Source organism: Phaenicophaeus curvirostris, chromosome 8 (genome assembly GCF_032191515.1).
Source record: "Phaenicophaeus curvirostris isolate KB17595 chromosome 8, BPBGC_Pcur_1.0, whole genome shotgun sequence".
Classification (NCBI taxonomy): domain Eukaryota; kingdom Metazoa; phylum Chordata; class Aves; order Cuculiformes; family Cuculidae; genus Phaenicophaeus; species Phaenicophaeus curvirostris.
In genome coordinates, this window is record NC_091399.1 from 33,763,360 (window position 1) to 33,778,395 (window position 15,036).

Consider the following 15,036-nt stretch of genomic DNA (forward strand, 5'->3'; position numbering starts at 1 on the left):
CATTTGGAAAATACTGAAGGGGGGGAAGCTTCCAATGGACCAGGTGCACCACACTGGAGCAACAGTAAAAGTTAAAATTAAATAGCTGGCAGGATGACAAAGAAGCCATTGTGCAGAACGATGGGGCAATCCAAGTACAAAGGCTTTATATAAGTCATGTTGAAAACTCCTTGATGATTGCAGGTAAGGATGGACAAGCTGTCAGGACATGCCACACACCCTGAAGAGCTCTGGGACAAGCAAGTAAATGTGTTTTTAATGATGAAACAAGCTCCGGGAGACCCAGTTTGGACCTTCTCGCCAGAGGAGACTGGCAAAGGCGTGAAGCACCTTGGTGCTATCAATGCTGCGATGCTTAGGATTAAAACAAAACCAGCTGGTTTGTTTTGTTTCATGGAAAACAGCCCTCAAGCTCAGCTGAGGATGCCCGTGCGCAACACAGACCAGCACTTGCTCCTTCGTGACTCCTCACCTCCATCTCCACCAAACACACCCCTGACAGAAGCCCACCAACGCAATCAAGCGCTCTGGAGCGGGGCCACCCCTACCTCAAACCAGACCCACCTCCTGGTTCACACCTCACAGCCCGTTATACCCCCACGTGGGAGAAAGGAACCAACAGGCCGTGGGTTCTGCTCCTTGGGGAGAAGCACGCCCCATCCCAGAGCCGTTGGGGATGCAGGAAAGGGACAACGGTGGCTGAAGCTGCAATGTAGTCATCCTAATGCTGCTACTAGCCCTGACCTCCCCCCATCTTCACCTCCCCACCTTGCAGGCAGATGGGCAATGGTGCAGGGGGAGGCCGAGTGTGATTTACACACCACCAGCTGCGCTGTTCTCCCACAGAAAGGAGACAAGGGGGAGGGAAGCACCTGTCTCCTCCTCCTCTTTACCAGAAACATCACTCCCATGCAGGGGGACATGGGGGCTTGAGCAGCATCTGTGCCCCATAGGCAACCCTTAACCAAAGGGGGTTCCCCCAAAAAACGGGGAGGAGCACCCAGCCAGGGCCAGACACAGCAGGAAGAAAAGGAGGATGCTCTGCTGGGCTTTGGCTGGGGAGCAGAGCTGAGGGTGATGCTGCAGCCTTATCTGCCCACTCCAAACCAGGCTGCACTGTGAGGAAGCACCCTGCCCCCTCCCCCGGCATGCACTGCCTTTTTTTCACTGTAACAGAGAGAAAGGAAAAAAAAAAAAAAAAAGGCAAAAACCACAAACCCAATAAACCAAGCTCCTCCCCAACCCAGAAGCTGAGGTGCAGCTCAGGACAGGCAGCAGCTCCCTGTGTGGCCAGGGAGGTAGAGCCGGGCACCACTTGTTGCCCATGGGCAGGGGCTTTTCCCCCCTCATGGTCAACAGAAATGAGTACGCGAAGCCGTGCCCTGGGACACCCTTGTGCAAGACTGTGTTCGGAGGAAGGGGATGCCACTTGCCTTAGCAGTCGCCCATCAGTGCTGGACCAGGTGTGATGGCAGCTGCACAGGTGGAAGCTAGGGCAGGAGGAAGATGCAGGAGAAAAACCCATCTCGGGTAGGAGAGACAAGTTTTGGGCCGGCACGCTCACAGGGAACAGCACAGGATGCTGGCAGCCTAACCATGCTGGGCAGATCATGCTCACCACCAAGGCAGAGCCGCAGCAGAGAAACCTCTGCTTTGATTTGCAACAAAAAAATCCCAATTCTAGGTACTAGCTCAGCCTTGTGATGCTGTACAATACCTGCCCAAATCCAGGGAAAATGGGAGGGAGAAAACCCCACCCTAGACCCTGTTTAAGGCAGGCAGGAGGGGCAGCAAGAGCTCATTTTCACTACAGAAGGCCCGCTGCACCCCGGGAGGAGAGGCGACAGATCAAACATTCAAGGGTTGATGCAGAAACATTAAGGAAAAAAAATTAAAAAGAAAATGTTAGCTTAAGACACAGCCAGAGGTCTTCCTTTGGACTTTATCTTGAGGCAGCAGGCTGCAGCGGCACTGCCTCACACACAGACAGACAGATGGACCCCACAGCCTCTTGCCTGGCCTGGGGAGCACAGAAAGGGGGAAACCACCAAACCTGGTGGCAATGGCGATGGAGGAGGAAGACTAAGGCAGGTGTGAGAGCACTTGATGGCTGGGTGTGAAGCACTGCTCTGCCTCACCACCTCAACCACGCACCAGCTATGTGAGCGCATGCACCTATATCTATCTATATATATATATCTTAATTCTGCATGTTGCATAGATACACATATATGCTTTGCTTAGTTCTTATGTTAAGAGCCTCCCTGCACTCAGCGTTCAACTCAAGCAGACGAATGGGCGTTTGCCCTCTCCTCCAAAAAATACATGATTTTTATGCATAAATCTGTGACAAAAGAAAAACCGGCCTTATTGCAGGGGAAGCTGTGCCCACCCATGGCCAAACCTTACCCAAAGCCTCCAGATGCCCCTCTCACCCTGGCTGGGCACAGGGCACGTCTGTCACTGATGCGATGGGAGCAGGAAGGTGGCGAAGGGGAGGGAGGGATCTAGGTCCCACCATGTGTGGGACACACAAGCAGCCTCCTTGTATTTTGGAAATCCCCCAGACTGCACAGCTGTAGCTTTGAACTCAGCTCCCGGCACTTGTGGCCATAAGCAGGAGTTTTGAGAGAAGGGAAAAAAAAAAACCAAAAAAAACAACCAAGAAAAAACCCCAAAGTGAGGCAGAGGCAAGGCATTTGTTTACTTGCAAAGAGCCAGTTTTGCTCCCTGCCAACCCAGAGGAAAGAACAGCTTCTGCCCTGCTCAGCACCCCAGCCCTGGGGTGCAGGGTGTCTTCCCTTGAGGTTCTGGAGGGTCAGGACTCTGAGGGAGAAGGTGCTGGGAAATAAGCAGGAGGATGTGCTTGTAGGTCAGGGCTGAGCAGAAGGCTCAGTGGGAGTTTCATAACCAGGTCCATGGGCAGGATGTTGGCAAGGTGGCCAGAGTGATGCTCATGGGGACACAGCCCACCCCGTGGTCCCTGTAAGCAGAGCAGGGCAGACTCCCAGCACTGGCTGGGCTGGGATACACAGGAGAGGCCTGAGCTGCTCTGGGGGCTGCACCTCTCCCCTCTGTTTATAAGGAAAAACAGGACCAAACACCACTGCAGCAGCTGCCCCAGATCCTCTTTAAAGCAACCCCCCACCAGTGAAGGTTTTGCACTGCCAGGTGCCATTTAGGTGCTGCTGGCCCTGCAGTGGGGATTTGGACATGAAAGAGTAGAAAGAGATGAAGACCCCTCGCCCATTCCCCAGGACTGGCTACAGCAGCTGTTTCTAATAGATCCAGGGACAGCTTTACACGAGAAAAATAGGGAACAAAAGGTAGGAGAAAATCCAAGTTTCCAAGGTAAGGAAGGAAATGATCAGAACAGGAAAGCCTCACTCGTACCCAATACACGGCATCCTGACCTAATGAACCTCCCCACTGTCCGCCCCAGCAGGACAGGGAGCCCCCCAACCTGGTGCAGCCTCCCTGGTTCGCCCCAGCACAGCGGCTCATGGCCCCTCGCCCTCTTTGTTCCTTCAAAGGGACCCCAGAAAGCAGGGGAGGGCAGGGCTGCGAGCTTTGTGCTCGCCCAGAGCTGAGCATCTGCCGGGGACAGCCGCTCCCCCCGCATCCCACTGTGCAGCAGCGGGTCCCCTCGCCGGCCTCACCGCGCTCGCCCACGTGGCCGCCGGGGCAAACAATGGGATGGCGCGGGCTGCCGCGCTTGCCACGCAAGGCCTTCCTTCTCCTCTTCGTCACAGGCTTCGTCTGCCACCGGGAGCTCCCCCCACAAGCACCAGAGGGGATTAAAAAAAAAAAAATATATAAAAGCCCCCCAGAAAATACAAAGAGACTCAAATCCACCTCGTTGCTGCAGATCAGATCGTGAGAGGTGACAGCACGCTGCCCCACGTGCACTGAGGTGCCATGGGGATGGTGGAGCGGGACCTCCCCAAGTAGCACCCACACCCACCCCAGCACCCAGGGGGTCCCTGCCCACTGCACAAACCCCACCTGCCCTCCCAGCATCAGCCAGGATTGATGAAATCCACCCTCTCCTCCCATTCCACCCCCAGCTTTCCATGAGTAACCCCTCCCGGATTGGAGCTGGAGAAACTTTGCATCTTCACATGGTTTGTTGACATAAAATCCATCCCCTGCTTTACTTTTGTAGAGGCACTCGGGGTGGGGTGGGGGGAACGTCTGTTTCCATTTGAAACTGTCAAAATTAGCATTCAGTAATTAAAAATCACACCCTTTCTCTTAATAACCTAACCAGCATGATACAATCAGGTTGTGCCAACTCTTTAATCTAATTGACTAATTACAGATTTTAATTTAGTCAGTTACTGAACAACTGTTGACAATTTGTTTTCATTAGGGACAGAACAGGATAAATATTTAGGCTCCCCAGTCAAAGACTAAGACATAAGCTCTGGGCTCTGACCTCCGGTATCGCACCAGCAGCTTCCCCATCAGCATCACCCACAGAAAGGTGCTGCTCCAAAACGCCCTGGCCAGGCAGCGGGAAGTGTGGAAGTGGAGGCTGCCCTGTTGCAACAGCCAATATTGTTTAAAATATAAAATTAAACTAATACAGCTTAGCACAGCACTCCAGTAAAAGCAGGGCTTTAGGGACTCTCAGGAGGGATGGGCACACCAGTATCCTAAACTAGGAAGGAAGGTTGAGCCCAGTGTGCTGCCAGAAGAGGGAATTTCTATATTTATTCCTTTTTTTAATTATTTTCTTTTTTTTTTTTGTAAAGTGATGTGGAGTTTTGCAGCTGCTCCTGGCAGCCTGCCACTCCTGAAGGAAACTCCTCTCTCCAGTTACCTACCAGGGAACCCTGTCCCTGCAGAGCAGAGCTGGATAGAGACCAGACAGAGCGCGCAGTCCCACATGGAGATGGGCTGGAGCTGCGCGTGCCACTGGCTGAGCCCCGAGACACTGATGCCCACAAAAGGACCACACAACGCAGTTTCCAACTTGTGTCCCTGCATTACGTCAAATCTGCACCCAAACTACCTGCGCTCCTATCCAATACATTTATAATACGCTGGCTGTAAAGGGCACACTGCGGAGGTGGCTCAAGGACCACCAGTACCATGATGTACACAGAGGTGCTCAACAAACCCCACCAGCACCACCATGATGTGCGCAGAGACATTCAACGAACGCCTCCCCCACCATGCACGCAGAGGCGCTCAATGAACACCACCACAACACACACAGAAGTATTCGTAGACCACAACCACGATGTGTGCAGAGGCTCTCCTGGACCACCACTACCACCACCGTTGCAGAAGCACTCATGGATCACCGTCATCACACTTGTTGGTCCCACATCCACCCCATACAACTATGCACACTTGGAGCAAGAGACTCCCAACCTTTGCTGGTCCTGGAGCAAGACGACAGCGTGGTACGGGACAGGTGACAGATCCACTGAACCCCTCATGCATGCAGAGCATCCTAACCCATGTGTCCATCTCACCTGCCCATTTGCCATGCCAGGAAGTGGCCACATGGACCTCAGGGAGCAGAAGATGCTGTGACAACGAGGACATGTCCTCCTGCAGCCCAGGGATGTTGAGGCAGTGAAGCCAGGACTGGCTGCCTGTCCCACAGCCAGCTGGGGCCCAACAGGTAGATCCAGCAGGAAAGGATCATTTCACACGTCTCGCTTCCAGGGAGTGGCTGGGAAGGCACTTACAGCAGGGAAAATGGGCAAGTTTGGTGTTCACAATCAAGCACTTGGATGACACCCACAGCCCTGACTGCCAACAGGTCAAAACACTTCCATCCCTTGGGTTTCCCCTCACTCCCCACTGAACAAAATCTTGCGTGCTAATGCCAGCAGCAAGCCTGGGTGCTCCACCCATCCATCTTCAGGAGCTTCAGAAACCCTCTCATCAAGATATCAATCCAGACAGAATCATTTCAGATGGTGGGGAAAGGAGGAGGAGCTCTGGTTGTCCCCAACCAGGATGAGAAAACACACGCCCATCTTTTCCCAGACCAACTGCCCTTGCTGCAGCAGAGCTTCGAGATCAAAGTTAGAAAGAACTGCAGCAACTTTCCAAAGTTAAAAAAAAAAAAATAAAATCAATGCTTTACATTAACAGCAAATGGAAGCCACCACTGCAAAGAATACAGGATTTCCAATGCTCCCAAGTGGGGGTCCTTCTTAGGAGGGAGCTGGGGGGAGCTGAGGAGGGGAAGGGCACAGTCGAAGTCTCCTGCAGCCAAAGACTACCCTGATTTTTCTCTCCTGCACATGGATGTTCTGAGCTGGCCATGCAGGCAGAGCAATAGCACAAAAAGTATGTAGGAACAGTCAACTAGATTTAAGTTCATTTTCTGTAGCTCGAGGCCAAAATCGACTGAAGTGGTTCTGGTGATCAAGTTTTCTGCAATTCCCCTTTCTATATATTAGCTCTTTGACAGAAATTCACTGCGGTATTTAAACTGGCAGTCATCACCGCTAACTCAAATTGTATTGGCTTTCACGGCGTTGAAATGCTCAACTGCGACCAGCCATCGGCCAATTCCCAGATAACGCGGAGGCTGAAATCCCCTGTCATGCCAAGCGATCCTGTTGCAAGCTTGCCGGCTCCGGGAGCGTGCAGGAGCACACCACAATGCCAGCTCGCTCACCATAGGGCTTTGCTTGGTGGAGGAGACCAAATCAATGGCTTTGGGTTGAGTTTTAGGGCTTGATGGATGCTTGCAGCGTGGTTAACTTGGATAAACTCCTTTGATACAAGCGGGAGAGGCTGATTAATGACCCTCCAACCAGCACAATTCACTAGTTGCGTTAACAGACACAGACAGCTGTGATAGAGATAGAAGGAAAAAGACGCACGGTGCTCCTCCTGCCTGCACCAGGTGAATCCCTGCTCACATCACCCCTACCACAACAAGCTCTTTTCTACCGAGTCCCAGCAGCATCTTGTCCTGGTTGAGGAGAAAAAACACAGGGGAAAAGCAAGAAGTAATATTCCTCAGCCATGGCAAGAGCCCACAGCTTTCAAAGATCCTCCCAAAAATGAGGGGTGGGATTCTCCCTTTTTTTCCTCCTTACTAAGAAGAGCTCAACATTAAAAACTGGTGGGGGAAATTGGCAATTTGACCTGCTGTTCCCGACACGGTTACACTGGGAAATGGAATGGAAATGATGCAGCATGAAAATCCCACCGTTAGCACCCCGCTAACAAAGCGCACCTCTCCCCCTCCCAAATGGCTCTCCCAGGCGAGCCCTCCTCCAGCTACGAGATGGTGGCATGCCAAACTCTGGCTGGCCCGGCACCACTGCGCTGCTCCCAGAGCATCCTCCTATTTTGTTCTTAGAGCAGCATAGTAAATACATAATCTTTGGGTAAATAAACAACGTATTCCAGGCAAACACCAAGCTGATTGCACAGAGGTTGCCCATCGCTGGCCAAGTGCAAATACAATGTTCTACCAATCCAGGCCAAGGCTTATATCAGAATCTTTTTAACCACAACCACCATATGAAGTGATTCATGAGTCACTGGTTCAGCCTCATTCGGGGCTCAACCCAGTTTCCACTGCTATTTGCTGGCTGATGGATTGAGGGGTTTGAAGCCTGATAAAAACCTGTGCTTCAGCTCTGGTGCCCACTGGTGAGGCTGTTTGCCATTGCTCACCAGCACCAGCAGCCTGCCCCGGCATGGAAGCTGACAAGAAACAAGGCGCTATTCACACTCCTCCAGTTATCATTTGGTTCTTTGGTCAATATTTAAGTTTTGGCGAGGCAGGTCCCTCGCCCTGTAAAGTACATGCTGTGCTGGGACAATGCCGCTCCTTGAAGAGGGAGCCTGCCGTGAGCATCCACCACCGGCCACACCAGGGAGGAGAGGCACAACCCTCTGTTTTGAGGCAAAAACGTGCCTGGGGAAACCAAACCAGCGCCGCTAAGCCAAGGCATGGGAGAGTGAAAATCTTCTTACGAGTCTTCGTGGTAAAACCCAAAAGGTAAAGCACTTGGGGCTGTTACAAAACTGCATTACATTGAGAATTAAAAACAATCAGGATTGTGTCTATTTACTGTAAGCTTAAAGCAACATGTATTAAAGAAGTTTATGCGAATCATCTAATGCACTCAGGCCTATTGTTAGAATTATTACCAAGCTAAAAAAAAAAGATTAATTTTTCTAAATACATTAAATCCTCAGATACGTTGAGGAGGCTGCTGTGAATGCAGCATTACCACATCTTGCTCGCTAATGTCATCTTCACCTGTGGCTTTGCTGCCCAAAGATCTACCTTTGCCTTGCTCCTGATGAGCCTGATGTCCCCCCCGGGCTCCAAAATACCCAGAATTTGGCCCAAAATGCCCAGGAAACAAGCAGCTGCCCACGCTGAGCTGAGCACTAGCCACTACTGTCACTGGTTGTCAGCTCTGACCCCCAGTTCAGGAGTTCACCATCTTAATCCAACCCAGCGAAAACAAGCGATGCAGAGGATGGCTGTGGGGACGGATGGACAGGCTGACAAACCCCCCACCTAGGAAATACCCAGCCCCATTTCCTCCGTGCCCCAGCAGGATGGGCATTGTTCCACCCTGGGCAGAAAGGAGAGGCAGCTCAGCAGCAAGCCGAGGCTCTCTGGCAGCCCGGCACTGCCTGCGCCCCAGGGCAACCGCTGCGTCCAGCGCCAGCATGCAGAAGCGCCGCGGAGGTCCCCGAGACACTCGCCCAGCGCTGCTTGCTGGCCAAATCCTTGCGGATCCCAACCCAGGCATGTTGAGGCAACAAGAAACTAGGGAAGGGAGGAAGAATGTTTTCCATACCATAGGCTCTCCAGAGCAGACAAAACCAGCTCCTGCTACAGGGTTTAAACTCACTCGACTAGGGTCCAAGCCTGCAGCCAGGTGACTAATCCTTTGATACAAATTCCTTCCAACACAGAAGATGCAGGCAACATGCACAGGAGCCTACCCATCGCCCACCGGAGCCGACACGCTGCACGCTCTTGCCAAGAGGTGTCTTTTTGGAAGGCACCTCACTCCCAGCATCCCATGCCAGGAGAAGCATCCCTAGGTCATGCTAGCACCTCTGCCGAGAACAACCTAAAATACCGGCAGCCAAGACGCACACGAACAACCAACGGAAGATACCAGCCTTGCCAAAGGCAGGGAGATATTCATGGGGGCATTCAACAGCATTCTGGGGAACACACCTCTCACTCCCCACCGAAATCCAATCCCTGCCCACCCAGCAAGGTGTCCTCAGCATGAAATCTCTCACAATCGATCCTCTAGTAAAGCTTTGTTGTCCATTGCTATGCAAAACTGTTTAATTCTACCAGTAGCCTGAATGCCTTTAAGTGCTTAAGATAAGTATCTGAACTAATTTACATAATTGCAACATTATGAAATACAGTTCAGTCAAATCAGAACATTGTTGGTTAAAAAAAACCCATGCTTTTGCCAGTGGGTTACGTTGGCTCTCGGTGCGCCAGAGAAGCTGGAGCTCCCCAACACTGTAATTACCGTGAGGATTAGAAACTTGTTACTCACATAGTCATGAAAGGCTTTCGCTTCACTCGAATGTTCACAAGTATCTCGCCTTTCGGGAGCTGCGCAGTAAAGGTCCCAGAACACGCTGTGCAGTGGAGAAAGACAAGAGAGAAGGCAGTTACTCATCAGGGCTCATGCACTGAGAGGGGGGTCACTGGGGGTCTGCAGCTTCCCACCCCAGTGGGCCCACAGCTGGGAGGGGGACCCGGCTGTGCACCCGAGCTTGACACCGATCAGACACCTGGACACACCTGACCTGGTGCTGTCCCTACGATGGGCGATGTCAGGTGCTTTAAAAGGCAAGAGTAGCCCTTAAGGGGTAATAACTGTGGTACTTTGGGGACCTCTCCAGCCCTCCTAGCACTTTGGGGACCCCTCCCTGCCTTCCCCAGATCGCCCCAATGGCCCCGCCACAACTCGGCCTCTCTGGCCATGCCCGGTGGCTTTCCAGCTTCACTGCTGCCAAGCGCTGCCAGGGCACGGGGAGACCACGCCTTGACACCCTACGAAGAGCGGGAGCCAGGGTGATTTGGGGCTCTGCGAGCTGCTGCTGACTCACACCACCACCGGGGCTTTACCCCATGGGGATCACACTCTGCTACTGCAATCCTCTGGGGCGCCCACCCTCGCGACAGGGGGCACCGTGGGATTCTAAAACCAGCGATGGATGACACTGTAGACTGCCCCACCTGACAGGAGAGCCACCGCGGGTTTCTCCTCTCTGCCACGGGGGAGCCCAGGGTGCCCCCCACCCACCACAGGGTCACCATGGGGTTCCCCCACCTTCAATAACGGGGCACTGTGGGGCTGCCCCCAACCCGCACTGGGGGACCCAGCGTTCTCCCACCGGCAACGGCAGGACCACAAACTGTCTCTTCCCGCAACAGGGGACACCACATCAGCCACAGAGTGACCTGGGGCTCTCCCACCCGTGACAGGGGGCACGGTGGGGCTGCCCCCACCCACCATGGGTGGCAACGGGGCTCTCCCACCCATGACCGTGGGCACCACCTCGGGCTTCTCCCACCAGCGACTGGGGGCATCACCTCGGGCTTCTATTACCGGAGAGCGGGGATACCTACGGCTTCTCCCACCAGCGAGTGGGGGCACCACCTCGGGCTGCTCCCACCGGAGAACGTGGGAGGGCACCTCAGGCTTCTCCTACCCGAGCCCGGGGGTCACGGCGGGGCTGCCCCCCGCCCCCCCCCCGCCCGCGGGTTCCCTCCTCCCCCGCGGCACTTACCACCACCAGGAGTGCAGGAAGCCGGGGGGCTCGCCCAGCGTGATGTTCTTCTCCCACCGGATCTGCGGGCGAGAGGGAGGCGGGAGGTGTGGGGGGTGCCGGCGGGCGGTCACGGGCCCCCCCGCGCGGTGCCCCCCGGCGCCGCCGCCCCGCGCAAGATGGAGGAGGAGGAGGAGGAGAGGAGGAGAGGAGGAGGAGGAGGGCGTGCGGCGGCGGCGCACAAAGGGCGCGGGGCTCACCTCGGACAGGAAGGTCTGCGCCGACTTCTGGGCTCCGACGTGCAGCAGGTATTCGTAGACGTAGAGCGCCAGCCTGCGAACACCGAGCGCCGGGTCGGCGGGGAGGCGGCCGCCCCCCCCCCCTCCCCGCCCCGGCCCCGCACAAAGCCGCCCCCGTTCCCCCTCAACACCCCCCGCGCCGCCTCCTCCCCCGCTTACTTCTCCCGCGCCTGCCCGTCCGAGGGCACCGCCGAGCCCTTCCCTTTGGCGAACATGGTCCGCGCCGAGGGGGACGGGGGGGAAGGGGGGGGCGGCCTCCGACCGTCGCCGCCGCCGCCGTCCTCCGCCGCCGCCGCCGCCGCCGGGAGCCGCTGTGCCCGCCGCGGAGGGAGCGCCGGGGGCTGTCAGAGCGCCGGCCGCCGCCGCGCCCCCATCGCCCCGCCGCTCGCCGCGCCGCTGGCCGCGCACCCGAACGTGGCCGCGCGCCGCCCCCCCCGCCCCCCCCCCCAACAACTCCCCGCCCCGCAGCCGCCGGGCGCCCGGCCCCGCCAATCGGCGTCCGCGACACGCCCCGCTCCCGCCGCGGGGGGAGGCGGCGAACGGCGGCGGCGCCGCGCGGTCCTAGCGTCCCACCCCCGCTTCGCTTCGCTTCGCTTCGCCTCCACCCCCACCACCCCCCCACCCCCGCTTCCTCACTCCGGGCGCGGCGCCGCGCGAGGGCCCTTTAAGGCGCCGGGGCCGCCGAGCGCAGCGCGCGCCGATTGGCGGGAAGGCGGGGGGGGTCCTTGAAACCGCCCGCCGTGGCGGGGGGGGGGGGGAAGAGTGAGGGAGAAGGCGGGGGGGGGAGCGGGCGGGACCTGAGGGGAGGCGGGACCGGGCAGCAGCCCCGGGGCTCCCCCCGCCGCTGGCCTCGCCGCTGGCCTCGCCGCCTCCGCTTCGTTGCCCTTAAAAACTGAAGGAGGAGAAAGGCGCCCCCGCGGGGGTGCCCGAGCCTCGGGGGGGGGAAGGCGAAAAGCCCTTGGCTTTTCGCCTTCCCCCCCCCCCCCCCCCGAGGCTCGGGCACCCCCGCCGGTGGGAGCAGCACGAAAATAAGGGCTTCGAAGAGCTCTCTCCCCCCCACACCCTGCCCCGAGCTCCGAAATGGGTCGCTGAACAAAAAAAAAAAGCAGCCAAGGGAAGGCTGTGCGCTGGGTGGTGTGTTCCCGATGGTTAAAATCGGAAGGTGCGCGCCTGGAGCCTGATCCTGAGAAGGTTTTGAGGAGTTGGAACCGGGCTGCGTGTGCCCAGGGTGGGTTTGGGGAGCAGGAGTCGCTCCTCCGGCTGCTGCGCCCGTGGGAATCTTCACGGCCACCGGGACCTGCCTGAGCAGGGCCAAACTCGCTTTAAAACAAACCGGGGGGGGGAGAAAAAAAGAATTATCTTCTTGCAATGCGGTAGGTCGAAAAGGATCGGCGCTTGAAGGCATCTGAGGTTCTCTCTCGAAAGAGGGAGCGCAAGCTGGTGTTTTCCACAAGTTTTGCTTTGCAGGGTAGTGGCTGGGGTGGTGGTGGAGAGGATGGATGCGATGAGACAGTGTTAAGGGCTCTGCTCCGTGCATGCCTCTGCGGCAGAGATTGGAGGGCCAGGCCAGACAGATCCCAGACTTTATGTCTCCCAAGCCTTTGCATCCCTCTGCTGCCCCGATGCGCTCAAAAATAACTGGGAGCCTCCCCTGGGACTGAGGCTATGGGATAAATTTGACCCACCGGCAGCACGTGAGGCAGTCGCTAAATATCCTTGGTTAAAAATAATACCCTCATATTCTATACTTTCTGCGTAGAGGTGGAAAGCACTAGTATCATCGGCATGATGGGCACCGTGACCTCAGCAGCAAAAGGGCCTTTCTGTGCTCAGAAGATCACCCTGCTTTGCTCCTGTTCATCAGGAGCTTGTTTTCTTTTAACTCGCTGATTTTCTGGGATAGGTGAGTAGGCAGAGCCCAGCCACCTCCTTTCTTTGACGTCTGGGGTTGTTTGGGACACGAAGCAAGCCCAAGGAAATGTGATGGGAGCTGGGATCTCTGCTTCTGTAGGTGCCTTCAGCGGTCTGACTGCAGGTCTCCAGGCAGGAGGGGAGGACATCTCCAGCACGCTCAGAGAGAGCAGCCTGGGGGCTAGGGAGCCGCCTCTGCTCTCCCTCGTCTCCCCCAGGCCAGCTCTGGTTCTTGGCTGTTGCTAGGGGAGATGGAGAAGAGCAGTTGATGGAAAGCTTCCCATAAGCGACACCAAAAGAAAGTATGAATATTGCCATCCCAGGGCAGCAGAGCCCGACTCGCCACCCGCCAAATGCTGACTGGCAAGGGTGGAAACTCCCAGCCCGTGTGAATTCACTAAGTACCAGCCCTGCCTTCACATCTTCCACGACCTGGTGATTAGAGCAAATTATAAGCTGGTGCTTTGGACCAATTTAAGCTGAAGATCAGACAGAAGACTAATTTCATATCATCACCACCGCAGAGCACAATTAAATGGCTCTGCAAAGTTTTAACGCAAGTTATGACAAGAAATTTAGGAAAAGAAAGACATCCCCACACCCAAAGGCAGCAGTTCTGTCTAGCTGAGTCACAGGGGGATGTACCATGGCTACCAAACGCTCCCAAGACTCAGGGGGTGACCTGTGGGCTACCTTACTCAGCCGGGCTTTCTCCTCATTGGGAGATTTTCTTGGGCTGCAGCAGTTAAGGAACCAGAATCCATTAAAGACTCTAAACCAAGACTCCATTTGGTTGTTTTAATCACCCGCCTGTGGACCGCTCCCAGCTGCTGGGGTGCCTTCTTCGCTGGGTCTATGGTGCACAGCACCTGCCCAGCAGGTACTGGACAGACCCCACTCTGTTGAGCCCAAAGGCAGGAGAAGGCGCTGCCTCGTGCAGGGGGCCGGGGTGGGGGGGGGAAGAAATGCAGCATCCTGCAGGCACAGCAGGGAAGGCATAAATGCACCAACCGGGCACTGCCAGTGGCTCCGCCAGGGCTGCTGTGGGATCCCCGTGGGCAGGGATGCACAGCAGGAAGGACAGGTTTGGGAGGGAGTAGCTGTGGGAATAGTGGCCTCTCGACATTGCATATTAACGCTCTGCGCGCTTTAATTGCGGTGGGACCTATCGCATGGAGCCGTTAGCATGCAATGCAGAGGAACACGTATTTTTGGGATGCCTTCCTGGCTCTCAGACTCTCAACCACGGGAAGGAGGTGGGCTGTGGGATGCAGGGAGAGGTGTCTCATTCCCCCAGGGATGCCACTGGAGTCGCAGCTCCTTCCTTGAGCCCCTGAATCATCCCTGCTGCCATCTGCTGCACCCTCGCTCTTCCCCACAGATGTCCTTCCTCCTTCCCCAGAAGGAGATGAGAACCGAGGATGAGGTGCCAAAAGCGACTTCAAACAGCATCTAATAAAACACGGGATTAATTTCTTCTGACTGGTGTTCAATGTCTCTGATTAAGCAGAGCGGGATTTAATTAGCTTGTTTGGACTGCCTCGAAACCTGTGCCAAGGGTGGGGGACTTTTAGTGGGTGGGTCCCCTGGGCCCCGACCACAAGATGACAGGGTCTGGCAGGACCTTTGGCCGGTGGAGCAGAGCCTGCTGCCTGCACAGCCAGGCTGGCAGCTCCTTCGGGATCCCTTAAACCACCCTTTACCACCTGGGGTGGGTGCCTTTGGTTGAGCTTAATCCCAGTAACACCCACAAGGCAGGCATGGGGGACAGGGAGGAGCAGGACAGTGGGGAGATGTACACACAGATGGGTTGGTGGCCCTGCCAAGGGCACAATTCTGTCTTCCCAAGCTGTGTCTCACCCTCTAAGCCCCACGCCTCTCAGCATAAACCAAACTTGCCCTGCCACCAAGTCCTTGAATTTAAAGTAACCCTGTTCTCTCCCTGATTTACTACCAGTTGCTGGCTCCTCTCCTCTCTCTCTGCCTGTCTCCTTTAACCCATTTCATTATCTATGCTAGCTTAGGCTTGTCTACGTGGGAACATCACGGTGAGGTTATTGCAAAATAG

The 15,036-nt window shown here is 55.8% G+C and overlaps 1 protein-coding gene and 1 long non-coding RNA gene across 4 annotated transcripts in view; one reads left to right on the forward strand and one right to left on the reverse strand.

Moving 5' to 3' along the window:
- Positions 1-11,342, reverse strand: part of SSBP3 (single stranded DNA binding protein 3) — a 53,856-nt gene extending 42,514 nt beyond the window's left edge. For 2 of the 3 annotated variants that reach the window (XM_069863169.1, XM_069863168.1), the window contains exons 1-4: positions 11,217-11,341; positions 11,019-11,091; positions 10,780-10,841; positions 9,537-9,621 (exon numbers count right to left, since the gene is read on the reverse strand). In XM_069863169.1, coding sequence (XP_069719270.1) covers positions 9,537-9,621; positions 10,780-10,841; positions 11,019-11,091; positions 11,217-11,272 — 276 coding nt within the window. In that variant the 5' untranslated portion in view covers positions 11,273-11,341. Of the gene's footprint in view, positions 1-9,536; positions 9,622-10,779; positions 10,842-11,018; positions 11,092-11,216 lie in introns of all 3 variants that reach the window. The other variant, XM_069863170.1, reaches the window with a different exon arrangement.
- Positions 11,343-12,121: 779 nt separating this feature from the next.
- LOC138723298 (uncharacterized) lies at positions 12,122-14,606 on the forward strand. The gene is made up of 3 exons (XR_011337846.1): positions 12,122-12,285; positions 12,817-12,960; positions 14,266-14,606. It is a non-coding gene; the product is annotated as an uncharacterized lncRNA (long non-coding RNA).
- Positions 14,607-15,036: the final 430 nt, after the last annotated feature.